This window comes from Penaeus japonicus, unplaced genomic scaffold (assembly GCF_977035675.1).
Source record: "Penaeus japonicus unplaced genomic scaffold, GWHDUDI00000001_assembly GWHDUDI00000014, whole genome shotgun sequence".
In the NCBI taxonomy this organism is placed as follows: Eukaryota; Metazoa; Arthropoda; class Malacostraca; order Decapoda; family Penaeidae; genus Penaeus; species Penaeus japonicus.
Window position 1 is genome coordinate 27,187,745 of NW_028234416.1, and position 12,500 is coordinate 27,200,244.

Consider the following 12,500-nt stretch of genomic DNA (forward strand, 5'->3'; position numbering starts at 1 on the left):
ACGATTTCAATGCAATATTGCAATTGCCAGGCATAGGGGTTTTCGCGTAGCGCGTGCCCCGTCGGGAAAGGGTTAACGCCAGATGACATGATATCAAGTGACGAGGTGTCACCACTTCCCATAGGGGATGCAATATCACATCATGGGATATTGCACACTAGGTGATCGTGCTTGAAGCGTGTGGTTGCGGCTTCAATGCTCGAGACGTTAGGCTACACATTTCAAAATATCCCAGTGTTGTGTCCAGGTAGTGTCTAATAGTAGTAGAAGTAGTAGTAGTAGTAGTAATATTAGTACCAGTATTATTAATAACAACAATAATAAAGATAAAAGCAATAATAATGAGAATCACATCATTCATAATAGTGATGTTATGTGATTTCAAAAATAATAATAATAATAATAATAATAATAATAATAATAATAATAATAATACATTACGGATAATGATTAAAAACAAATGATGATAGTAATATGGATACAAAAATGAAAAATATGGTAACACACAATTACCAAAGCCCAAAAATATAGTATTAAAATATATAAATCTACAACTTTTTTTCTTTTTCAGCATAAGTATTTCTGAGCAGTGCCACTTCATAAGATGAATTGTTGCACTGGCAATGATTTTTTAATTGGACCTTTGATCCATATATGGATTCAGTTCACCAATATTTGATCATCTGGTCACTGGGCCATTATCCACACACCCAAAAATATCCATCATGATCTGTCCGCAACTTTTCCCATAATCCTGATAAGCAACCAGGATTGCAATAAGCACCTTCAATTTTATTACCTTTTACTTCAGCTATGGTAATAACGATCAGAGAACAAACAGAAAATACCATACAACTCTAATAACATTTTTCCCTTTGTAGCTTGGGAAAATACTAGACACTACCAATAAGCCCCTGAAGGGTGACACCCCCCCCCACCCATATCCACTGAAAAAGTGAGCCCCTGGATCACCAGCTACCAAATTACTTGTTATTACAAATTGACATTGCATGTCAGTGTAGAAATATAATCAATAAATGCAAAAACTATATATGAAGTAAACTTTCGTATCATATATATGTATCCTTTATAGATAGCAATAATGAATAATTACAACAGAGAAATATCACTCATTGCTTATCATCAATGATATCTCTCTCTCTCTCTCTCTCTCTCTCTCTCTCTCTCTCTCTCTCTCTCTCTCTCTCTCTCTCTCTCTCTCTCTCTCCACACACACACACACACACACACACACACACACACACACACACACACACACACACACACACACACACACACACACACACACACACACACACACACACACACACAAAACCAATCAACTTCTCAAATAAATGACCACAAACTTTTCTTTCACAGGCTTCTTTTTATGTATGTGTGATGGATCCCAATGGTAGCCACACCTCAAATCACCCTTTCAATATATGCAATCTCTATGTATGAGTGATTATCTCATAATACAAAAGGAGTTTAACAGGTGAGAGACTAGAAGAGCAGATTGCGTCTTGAGATATTAAACAAGCGGCATTTGCAGATCACAGAGTCTGAAGATACATTTCCCAACCAGATAGACCCACTCTTTCTTGGCAAAAACTTATCCAAATACATATTCTTTGCTATTGCATGACTGTCAAACAATAACAACAAAATATATGCAAAGCAAATACATTTCCTTTTCCATAAAAAAAAAAAATTATCCCCCTATTTAATATATGGAAGAACCACCATGAAGTTTTCATCTTACTGATAACCCAAGTCATACGATGTTAATTTGACAAAACTAACTCGGGTAAAATTGGTCATTGTTCAACAGTACATCCCAGTGCCGTACAGTTTTGCGATTTTTCCAAGCCTAAATCATAGGACTGTGGTCTTGATCAGTAAACTTTCATATGCACACAAAAAATGTTTATGATTTTTCCTTGCTAGAGCACAAAGTTGCTGATTGTGTCACTTATGTTGTCAAGAACTATGAAGAAAACCCACAAGACAAAGCTGTTTTATATGCAACTCTTAATACATAGGTAAAGAAACATGAATTTTCACAAAATGTAATTCATAAGAATGTAAGAATCAAACTTTGTATTAATTAATCCTTACAGTCAAATGTGCTTGAAACAGTTCATGAAAAATTTACTGAGTTAAATATACTAATCTATTTCCTTTCTTACTCAGTGTAGTTATATTCTAGGAAAATATCTGATCTCCAGTACATTTTGCTGCAAATTCATGTAACTCTGAACAAAATAATACATTGTCACTCTTCCACTCATTTTTGTTTATCCTTTCTGATAATTTGACATCTAGATCATCATCAAAAGTGATTTTTTTTTCTTAGAAATCAAAATGGGTTCACAAATAACTCAAGAAAGAGTGACAGTGTATGTGAATTTCACATTGAAGTCAACTAAAAAGTTGCTTGCATATGTATGTTGAGGAAGTGAGTCTGTTTGCTTGAAGGTGAGAATACAGGTAAGACTGGGGGAGAGGGAGGGAGAGGGAGAGGGAGAGGGAGAGGGAGAGGGAGAGGGAGAGGGAGAGGGAGAGGGAGAGGGAGAGGGAGGGAGAGGGAGAGGGGGGGAGGGAAAGGGGGGAGGGAGGGAGGGAGGGAGGGAGGGAGGGAGGGAGGGAGGAGGGAGAGGAGGGAAGGGAGGGAGAGGGAGAGGGAGAGGAGAGAGAGGGGGAGCAGAGAGAGAGGGAGAGGGTGGAAAAGAGAGAGAGGGGAGAGAGGAGAGGGAGAGGAGAGAGGAGAGAAAGGGGGGAGCAGAGAGAGAGAGGGGGGAGAGGAGAGAGAGGGGGGAGAGGAGAGAGAGGAGAGGGAGAGGAGAGAGGGGAGAGAGGAGGGAGGAGGGAGAGGGAGAGGGAGGGAGAGAGAGAGAGGAGATAGGGGAGTAGGGGGGAGGGGAGAGGGAGGGGAGGAGGGGAGGGAGGGAGGAGGAGGGAGAGAGAGAGAGAGAGAGATAGGGAGAGAGAGAGGGAGAGAGAAAGGGAGAAAGGAGAGGAGAGAGGGGGAGAGGGGGAGGGAGGGGGAGGGAGAGAGAGAGAGGGAGAGAGAGAGGAGAGAGAGGAGAGAGAGGAGAGAGAGGAGAGGAGAGGAGAGGAGAGAGGGAGGAGAGAGAGGGAGAGGGAGGAAGAGGGAGAGGGAGGGAGAGGAGAGGAGAGGGGGGAGAGGGAGGGAGGGAGGGAGGGAGAGGGAGAGGGGAGGGAGAGGGAGGGAGGGAGAGGGAGGGAGGGAGGGAGGGAGGGAGAGGAGGAGGGAGGGAGGGAGGAGGAGGGAGGGAGGGGGGGGAGGGAGGGAGGAGGGAGGGGGAGGGAGAGAGAGAGGGGGAGGGAGGGAGGAGGAGAGGAGAGAGAGAGGGAGAGAGAGGGAGGGAGAGGGAGAGAGAAGGAGAGAGAGAGAGAGAGAGAGAGAGAGAGAGAGAGAGAGAGAGAGAGAGAGAGAGAGAGAGAGAGAGGAGGGTGGGGGTTTTATATGTGTGATTCTGTGTATGTGTATGATTTTCTGTGCATGTGTGATTCTGTGTGTGTGTGATTCTATGTGTGTGTGATTACATGTGTGTGTGATTCCATGTGTATAATTCTGTGTATAAGCGATTCTGTGGGTGTGATTATGTGTGAGTGTGTATTTCTGTGTGCGTGTGTATTTCTGTGTGTGTGTGTATTTCTGTGTGTGTGTGTATTTCTGTGTGCGTGTGTATTTCTATGTGCGTGTGTATTTCTGTGTGCGTGTGTATTTCTGTGTGCGTATGTATTTCTGTGTGCGTGTATATTTCTGTGTGTGTTTGATTCTGTGCGAGTGTGTGTGTGATTCTGTGTGTGATTCTGCATGTGGTGTGATTCTGTGTAAGGGTAATTCTGTCTGTGTATGTAATTCACTCCATGAGTGTAATTCAGTGTGTGTAATTTTGTATTTATGTAATTCTGTGAGTGTGTAATTACGTGCGTGTGATTCTCTGTGTATACATGCATACTTATGTATGTATGTGTGCATGTGTGTGCGCGCACGTGTGCGTGTGTGATTGTGTGTTTGTGTGTGTATATGCATGTGGTTGTATGTATGTGTTTGTGCGTGTGTGCATGCATACGAGTGTGTGTGTATGTGTGTGTGCATGCGTACGAGTATGTGCGTGTGCATGTGTGCGTATGTGTGATTTTGTGTGTGTATGTGTGCGTGATTGTGTGTGTATGTGTGCGTGATTGTGTGTGTGCGTGATTGTGTGTGTGTGTGTGTGTGTGTGTGTGTGTGTGTGTGTGTGTGTGTGTGTGTGTGTGTGTGTGTGTGTGTGTGTGATTGTGTGTGTGTATGTGTGATTTTGTGCATATGTGAGATTCTGTGTGTGTGTGCGTGTGTTTGTGTATGCGTGCGTGTGCTTGTGTGTGCATGCATGCGCGCGCACCTGTGTGTGTGTGTGTGTGTGTGTGTGTGTGTGTGTGTGTGTGTGTGTGTGTGTGTGTGTGTGTGTGTGTGTGTGTGTGTGTATGTATGTGTGTATATGTATGTATGTGTGTATATGTATGTATGTGTGTATATGTATGTATGTGTGTATATGTATGTATGTGTGTATATGTATGTATGTGTGTATATGTATGTATGTGTGTATATGTATGTAAGTGTGTATATGTATGTATGTGTGTGCGTATATATGTGTGTGTGCGTATATATGTGTGTGCGCGTATATATGTGTATATGTGTGTATATGTGTGTATGTGTGTATTTGTGTGTATGTGTACATGTGTGAATGTGTGTGTATATGTGTGAATGTGTGTGTATATGTGTGAATGTGTGTGTATGTATGTGTTTGTGTGTGTATGTGTGTATGTATGTGTATATGTATGTGTATATGTATGTGTATATGTGTGTGTGTGTGTGTGTGTGTGTGTGTGTGTGTGTGTGTGTGTGTGTGTGTGTGTGTGTGTGTGTGTGTGATTGTGTGTGTGTGTGTGATTGTGTGTGTGTGTGTGATTGTGTGTGTGTGTGTGATTGTGTGTGTGTGTGATTGTGTGTGTGTGTGTGATTGTGTGATTGTGTGTGTGATTGTGTGTGTGATTGTGTGTGTGTGTGTGTGTGTGTGTGTGCGTGTGATTGTGTGTGTGTGCGTGTGATTGTGTGTGTGTGCGTGTGATTCTGTGTGCGTGTGATTCTGTGTGCGTGTGATTCTGTGTGCGTGTGATTCTGTGTGTGTGTGATTCTGTGTGCATGTGATTCTGTGTGTGCATGCGATTCTGTGAGTGTGTGATTCTGTGTGCGTGTGATTCTGTGTGTGTGTGTGTGATTCTGTGTGTGTGTGTGTGTGTGTGTGTGATTCTGTGTGTGCGTGTGTGTGTGATTTTGTGTATGTGCATGTGAAATTCTTCGCTTGTGTGTGTGATTGTGTGTGTGTGCATGTGAAATTCTCTGCTTGTGTGTGTGATTCTCTGATTGTGTGTGTGAAATTCTGTGTGTGTGTAATTCTCTATCTGTGTGTGTGTGTAATTCTCTGTTTGTGTGCGTGTGTAATTCTCTGTTTGTGTGCGTGTAATTCTTTGTGTGCATGTAATTCTCTGTTTGTATGTGTGTAATTCTGTGTGACAGTATCACCATTAGCAAGACCTTTTAACTGACTTCACTACATAACAAATTCAAGACATGGAAAAATAAATTTGGAGGTGCCAAATGGCAGTGCAGCATTGGTCACTCCCATCTCGTTTAGCAATTATCTCTGCAACTTCACTTCTGTCCAGATATCCTTTACTCACCTTCTGCTACATGAATGTCTCCAGAACTACTGCTTCACAACTATCATTCTTACAGAAAAAAATAGTCTCTCATAACTGTAACTTTACAAAGCAAATGGTATCATTCACTTCTGAAGAAAAGTTCAACATGCAATTCATTCATTTAACATACACTCAACGAAAGTCAAATAATTTCATCACATCCAGGAACGGTAAAAGATGGGTCTCATTTTTTAAAATATTTTTAATTAAGTGTAATTTTCACCATTCTAATATAAGTCTTTCCTAATAACTGTACATGAACTGTGGTGTTCAGTTTTTCATCTACCTCTCTCTTGATTGCTTTATTTCAAGTTTATGACAGACAAACACCACTAAAAATGAATGTCTTCATATTTGACTTGTGATATCCTTATCTTATCTGAAGGTAAAAAAAATAGTTAACTACACGCAAAATCTTCCTACCAATAAATAAACTAAGAATTAGGGCATCTAAATATCTATCTGTGCCTGTTTATCTACACGAGTGACAGCATATATAGACAATTATATTTGAGCAAACTGCTGTAACTGAAAAAATATATGTGTATATTAATAAACTATTTGCAACTACTGGACTTCGTCAGTGTACACTAACATCTCTTATTATAAATGAAATCTAACCAATGAGACCAATCTTTTCCACACATTCAAAATACATACAGCATTAATACTTGACCTTCATTCACTAATCTTCAAATCATTAAAGGATACTGATTGATCCACTTACTAAAAATGAGCAATACAAAATTCAAGACAAGAATGATCATACTTTACAATAGACAGTACAATCAGTATCACTTTAATTACTTTGAAATGCTAATAGCAGCCAAATGAAGGTGTTAAGTCAAAATTTCTGGGTATGTAACAATGACAACTTATCTTTAGTTTAACCTAAATGTTATAGACTTCTTATGATAAGGAAATACATAAATAAAATTTACCATACATAAATTTAATTACGTTAGACCTCTCACATTTAAGACATTTCCAAGATACCTCCTACTTAACACCTCCTGTCATGGCACCTCCAAAGCAAAAACAAGGGTTCAACACTCACCAACTGTTGTTGCTGTCGCTGAGGCTGGGATGCTGCAGCAACTGCAGCTGCAACAGCCCCCGACAGACCTTCCGCAAAGTTGGTTGAACTATTTTCACTTTCCCAAGTTGCTATACCACTCTGAAGTAAGTGAAAAACAAATATATTATATTTTGTTTAGCAAGAATATGTTTGTTTGATGTATCTCATTTTTACTTATCGTTTCTATTGATCTTGCAGACTGGACTAACTACCATGAAACAGGATCAACTTCATCCCTTACTATAACTAGTATAACAAAAACCTTTTTGAATAAAGGAAAAAGGAAATTTTCACCCATAAACCCCTTAAGCTTAGCAACTATTACAGGAATATTTGTTCCTGACTGCCTAACTAATGACTGACTTCTTAACAGTAAATAAAAAAAATAAAAAATCTTGTTATTGATGAAGTATTCTGCAATAAACCACTGGCCAAAATATAGCCTCAAAAACACATGTTATATCTACAGCTACTTAATCTTTCCTTTCATTATCAGACTTATTGCAAAACTATTGAATTATAATTACATTTTATGATTTTTGATTATCCATCATGAGATTACCAAACAATCTAGTGATTCTTTTTAAAAGCGATTTTTAAGTTGACATTTACTCAGCTACAAACATATGGAATTACCAATATACTGTCAATCTATTGTTTTTCTTTCCTGTTACTGCCTTTGTCCTCTTCATATATTAAATGGACAAGACTACCAAGACTAAAATAAATAAACTCTGTATTGTCAATTTCCTACACTCAGTTGGTTGGACTTTCTGGCACAAATTTAAAAAGTTTTTTATAATTTTTAAAACTAATTTTTCACCCTTTCTTCTTTCTGATAACATTTCCATTTGCTAATCAATGTTAAGTCTATGCGATACTCTTTAACCTCTCAACAATGGGCAAATTTCACAGGATCATATCACTTTCATACTGTACTTCTCCCTTGGTTGATGTTACAAGCTATATATTCCGTCAGTTTTGATGCCCATACCATACTAAATGCTAATTAGTATCACTTCGCTGAAACGTCATATATAGACTCATATACCATACCACAAGTCGGGAAAATAGTAGCAAACAATAAAATTTTAAGATGCCCAGCCCAGGCTGAAGATCTGAAGACATGGCCCATCATAGAGGGGTTAATTTACAAGTCAACACTAAAAAAATTGTATACTATATCATACATCACAAAAGAAAAAAGATTTACCAACTCTGCCTTCACCATCAAATTCCAATGCACTTTTCCCCACACTTCTACTTACATTTTGTAGACCCGAAGGCCCAGGGAAATCACTAGGATTAAAGTCACTCATGGCCACGGGCTCTTCCTTTTCCACGGTCGACTGAAGGAACTCTGGGAATTCGTTGGTGTTACCTTCGGACCCCTGGGGACCCTCCCCATCGTCGCCTCCCCCGTCATCATAACTATTACTTTGAACAGAAGTGTAGTCATCTTGGCCCGTGGTTTCGAAGTTTTCTTGCTCAACCTTAATTTGTACCGTTGGGATGTCTGTGCTCACATCACCACCCTGCTGCTGCTCCTGTGGTTCTCGCGCACTGCCTAAGTCCACACTGCTTGGGTGCTGGTGCTGGGGAAGGCTTTGGCGATCTGGGCTGGTGGGAGTGGGGTCTCCAGGGGGTCTGCCCGGGCTGTGTTCTGTTCCTATGGAGGTGGCCCGCCGGTCATCCGCCTTCCGTCTCTTGGCTGGTGGACTGGGCTGTTCAGGCCGTTGCCTCGCACTTTGTTGCGCTCCACTTGTACTAACACTATTACTGGAGGCCTTCTTTGGCTCCTCATCTGGCACGGCCAAACCTTTGATTCTCAGGCACTCAGCCGCCTTTATGAGAGATGAGAGTTCATTCTGTCTCACATTAACTTCACCAATGTACATATAGTCTAGTAAGAACTCTATATCACGGCACTGTATGTCTTTTAAAACCACCACAGGGTTTTTACAGGGAGTACGTTCAAAAATATCACTAAAGTATTCACTACACGTAGACAGAACCAGTTTATGGACGGGGTAGAACTTGCCCTCACATGCCAACGTCACATCAGTGTAAGTCTCCTGCAAATGGAAGGAAGGAGGGAGGGATTAGGCAACTGGAATTTTCTTTTTCACCAAAATTCATCATAAAGATAATGGTGGCAATTCTTCCACAAATAATTACCTAAACCCATATTCATCTTTAGGCAATTATCCTCTGATGAAACATCTATAAAAACTAGAAATGTAATTGACATTCTTATCTTAATATCAAACCAACTGAACTCATATTTAAATATTTATCACAATCTGGATACCTATAAACATAAACAAACAGAAAAGTAATATCAAACAGAAACTCCAATCACATGTGTACCTTATTGCGGAGACCACTGATAACATGATAGAACGTGGTCCTGTGGTTGTTCCACTTCAGAGACAGAAGTTCTCCATCCATTTTGACTGCTGTGGAAAAATAAACAATTAGTTACTTATAATATATCATTATTAATGTATAAATCAACATCAGGTAATAAAAATGACCATCAATTCATCAAGCAGATCTCCAAGTAGTCAAATTCCCTTATAATATAACTCTTCCATCTATGAGCTCAAGTTTATGCAAAAGCCATCATAATTTGGATAATACTGCATCCCCACAGCATGAATGTTTGATAGATTCACAAACTGATAAAAACAGAATCATATCTGTAAGGTTTCAGTATTCTTTTTTTTCTTGTAAGTGAAACAAAATGTTTGACACCCCAATAAATTGAATGTGTCATATTTTAGCCACTATCATAAGTTATGTTATATCCTTACAAACTTGTCACATTAAATTATGGTAGAGGATTATCAGACCCAAGGTCATTATCCTACACCAATGTCTCATCACAACTCAAAATCAAAATTAAAAATAATTTTCAAAAATCTATATACACTCAAAATAGATTAAACTTCAATAAAAAAAAATGTCACCGGCTAATTTTCATAATTGTACATACGCAAAAACACAAACCAAGTCACCAAATTAGTTGCCATGCGAACGACCCCATTCTTTTTCTTTTTTACTTCCCTTACAAGACGCACACAAGGCAGTCAAAACGAATAACGTACGTCCTTGTCTGTGGTCCCCAGCTCAGACCACCTGCAGGAACTTGGGGAGCCAAGCTAACAAGGTCTTAACTGGCCTTGATGAGTGCCAATTGAAATGAGACTTAAGAATCAATTAAAAGGACCAACCCCTACATTCCCAGGTGCTTGATGAGGCCTTCGTTAAGGACTGATTAAGCGTGGAGAGACACCTGGCAGCTCAAGGACACTGGGCTGAGGGGGTAAGATAGGGGGGAGGGGGTTGAAGCCAATAGTAAAAGACCTGAAGAAAGGAGGTAAATGGAGGGAAGATGGATAGAGGAAGATGTGACAAAGGAAGAGGAGGGAAATATTTTTGGAGTAGGAGGAAGATGTGTGAGTAAGTATTTGCAAAGGAAGCAGAAGCAGAAAAAACAAGAAGGAGCGAATGAGAAGATTCAAAGAAGGCACGAAGGCGAGGCACAGCGACACCGTTGGGCCAAAGGAAGTTCCCCTCGAAGCTTGAGCTCCGGAACCTCTTCACTTCCGCCGAGCCTTTGTCGATGACAACTCGAAACCTTTTCTTTCCTCTCCTTGTCAAAACCCTTCTTACTCTTCCTCCTCCTCCTCTTCCTGCCTTCGCCCTCTCCCGCTGGAACTCGCCCGAGACGCCCTCTTCGGCTCCCGACGTGCCCCGACAGAGGAACAGAGGACACAGGAGAGTAGGCGGAGAGAGAGGCGGAGGAGGAGGAGGAGCGATGCTAGGATGCCGTCGTCAGGTAGTGGTCCTTCGGCAGAGGATGAAGGGAGGAGGAGGGAGGAGGATGACGGTGGGAAGGAGGAGGGAGAAGCTATCGAGCCATGGAAGCGCCGCCGATCGTCCCCACAGCTCCTCCAAGCCCGGTCAATGACAGGATCCTTTCGCCTTCCTATTTCACAGTTCCCAGGACATTTCTCTCGCGAAAGGTTACTCAACAAAGAGATGGTGAACTAATTTTCAAGGTTTGACGGTTGTTCACATCAGTCTAAGCACAGAAAGGGACAAACCTGTGTGAAAATCGGGTCAGCACGACAGTCTACGCTCCGCCATTTTCGACTCCGCTTGAGAGTTGTGACGTCATACGCGTCACTAGAGACCGCGGGCCAAAACGGAATTTTCTTGTTGAAAGGGAAAACAAAATGGGTTATTTGAAATAGATGTGATATCATTTCTTGTAACTGACGGGTTGAGCTCACGATTAAAGAATAGAGTTAAAAGGTCAATTTTGTTTCACTACAGATATTAGATGTTTTTTTCAAAGGTATATAACCATGTAGGGAACAAACTGAACAGAATATCAAGCTGTCAATGTGCTTTGTTATTACTGTACAAACACACAAAGACATGTGCGCACATATGTATTGGAATTCGTTTTGTGTGTATATGAGTATGTGTGCGTGTTATACAGTGTAAGTTTTATAGATATCTGTGAATCTTGATGTAGTGTGTGTGTGTGTGTGTGTGTGTGTGTGTGTGTGTGTGTGTGTGTGTGTGTGTGTGTGTGTGTGTGTGTGTGTGTGTGTGTGTGTGTGTGTGTGTGTGTGTGCGTGTGCGTGCGTGAGTGTGTGTGTGTGTGTGTGTGTTCTCCGTAAACTGATAATCCGTAGCTGAACACCAAAGATATATGTAGCAAAAAAAAATCAACCCAGTAACAGTGACGTTTTATTACAAAACTAAAGTGCATTTGTGTTAAACATAAGGAAAGGCATCTTTATTCTCTCAAACTACGGTTGAATATCAAATAAAAATAAAGATAAGATAACACGATATCACATTTTATCAGCAACCCTCTCTGCTAGGGAGAGGTTGAGGCACCTCGGAAGCAAGTTGCACAATATCAGTTGCAACAACAGGAAATTAATTGGACCCGAGCTAAACATAAACATCCACTGGGTAGCACAATTGATCGTGTTTTTTGTTATTGTTGTTCATCCAGCATCGAAATTCAGTAAACAAATATGTTGTTTCTCTTGCATGACCGTAAGTCGGGTTCTTTTTTCGTCACATTCTCTAAAGAGAGAGTGAAAGAAAGAGAGAGAGAGAGAGAGAGAGAGAGAGAGAGAGAGAGAGAGAGAAAACAGATATCCACGTGTGTGTGTGTGTGTGTGTGTGTGTGTGTGTGTATGTGTGTGTGTGTGTGTGTGTGTGTTGTGTATGTATATATGTGTTTGTATCAGTGTGTGTGTATGTTTGTATATATGTGTATAAGAATTTGAATATATATATATATATGTATAAATATATATATAGATATATATATATATGTGTGTGTGTGTGTGTGTGTGTGTGTGTGTGTGTGTGTGTGTGTGTGTGTGTGTGTGTGTGTGTGTGTGTGTGTGTGTGTGTGTATGTATACACACACATACATATATATATATATATATATATATATATATATATATATATATATAGATATGTATATATATGTATATATATATATATATATATATATATATATATATATAAATGTGTGTGTGTGTATGTGTGTGTATTCATTTATGTATTTGTACATTGTATATATACATAGATATCTATATAT

At 40.2% G+C, this 12,500-nt stretch overlaps 1 protein-coding gene across 21 annotated transcripts in view; it reads right to left on the bottom strand.

The window, feature by feature from the left end:
• LOC122263650 (uncharacterized) overlaps positions 1 to 12,500 on the bottom strand; it is a 69,965-nt gene that overhangs the window by 52,483 nt on the left and 4,982 nt on the right. For 16 of the 21 annotated variants that reach the window (XR_015191629.1, XM_043032205.2, XM_043032204.2 and 13 more), the window contains exons 1-4: positions 10,969 to 11,079; positions 9,227 to 9,315; positions 8,125 to 8,931; positions 6,836 to 6,955 (exon numbers count right to left, since the gene is read on the bottom strand). Coding sequence is in view for 20 of the 21 variants with exons in the window: in XM_043032205.2 (XP_042888139.1) it covers positions 6,836 to 6,955; positions 8,125 to 8,931; positions 9,227 to 9,307 (1,008 nt within the window). In the remaining variant the exon portion in view is untranslated. Of the gene's footprint in view, positions 1 to 6,835; positions 6,956 to 8,124; positions 8,932 to 9,226; positions 9,316 to 9,868; positions 9,989 to 10,534; positions 10,821 to 10,968; positions 11,080 to 12,500 lie in introns of those variants that run through there. The other 5 variants (XM_086544125.1, XM_043032199.2, XM_043032217.2 and 2 more) reach the window with 5 other exon arrangements.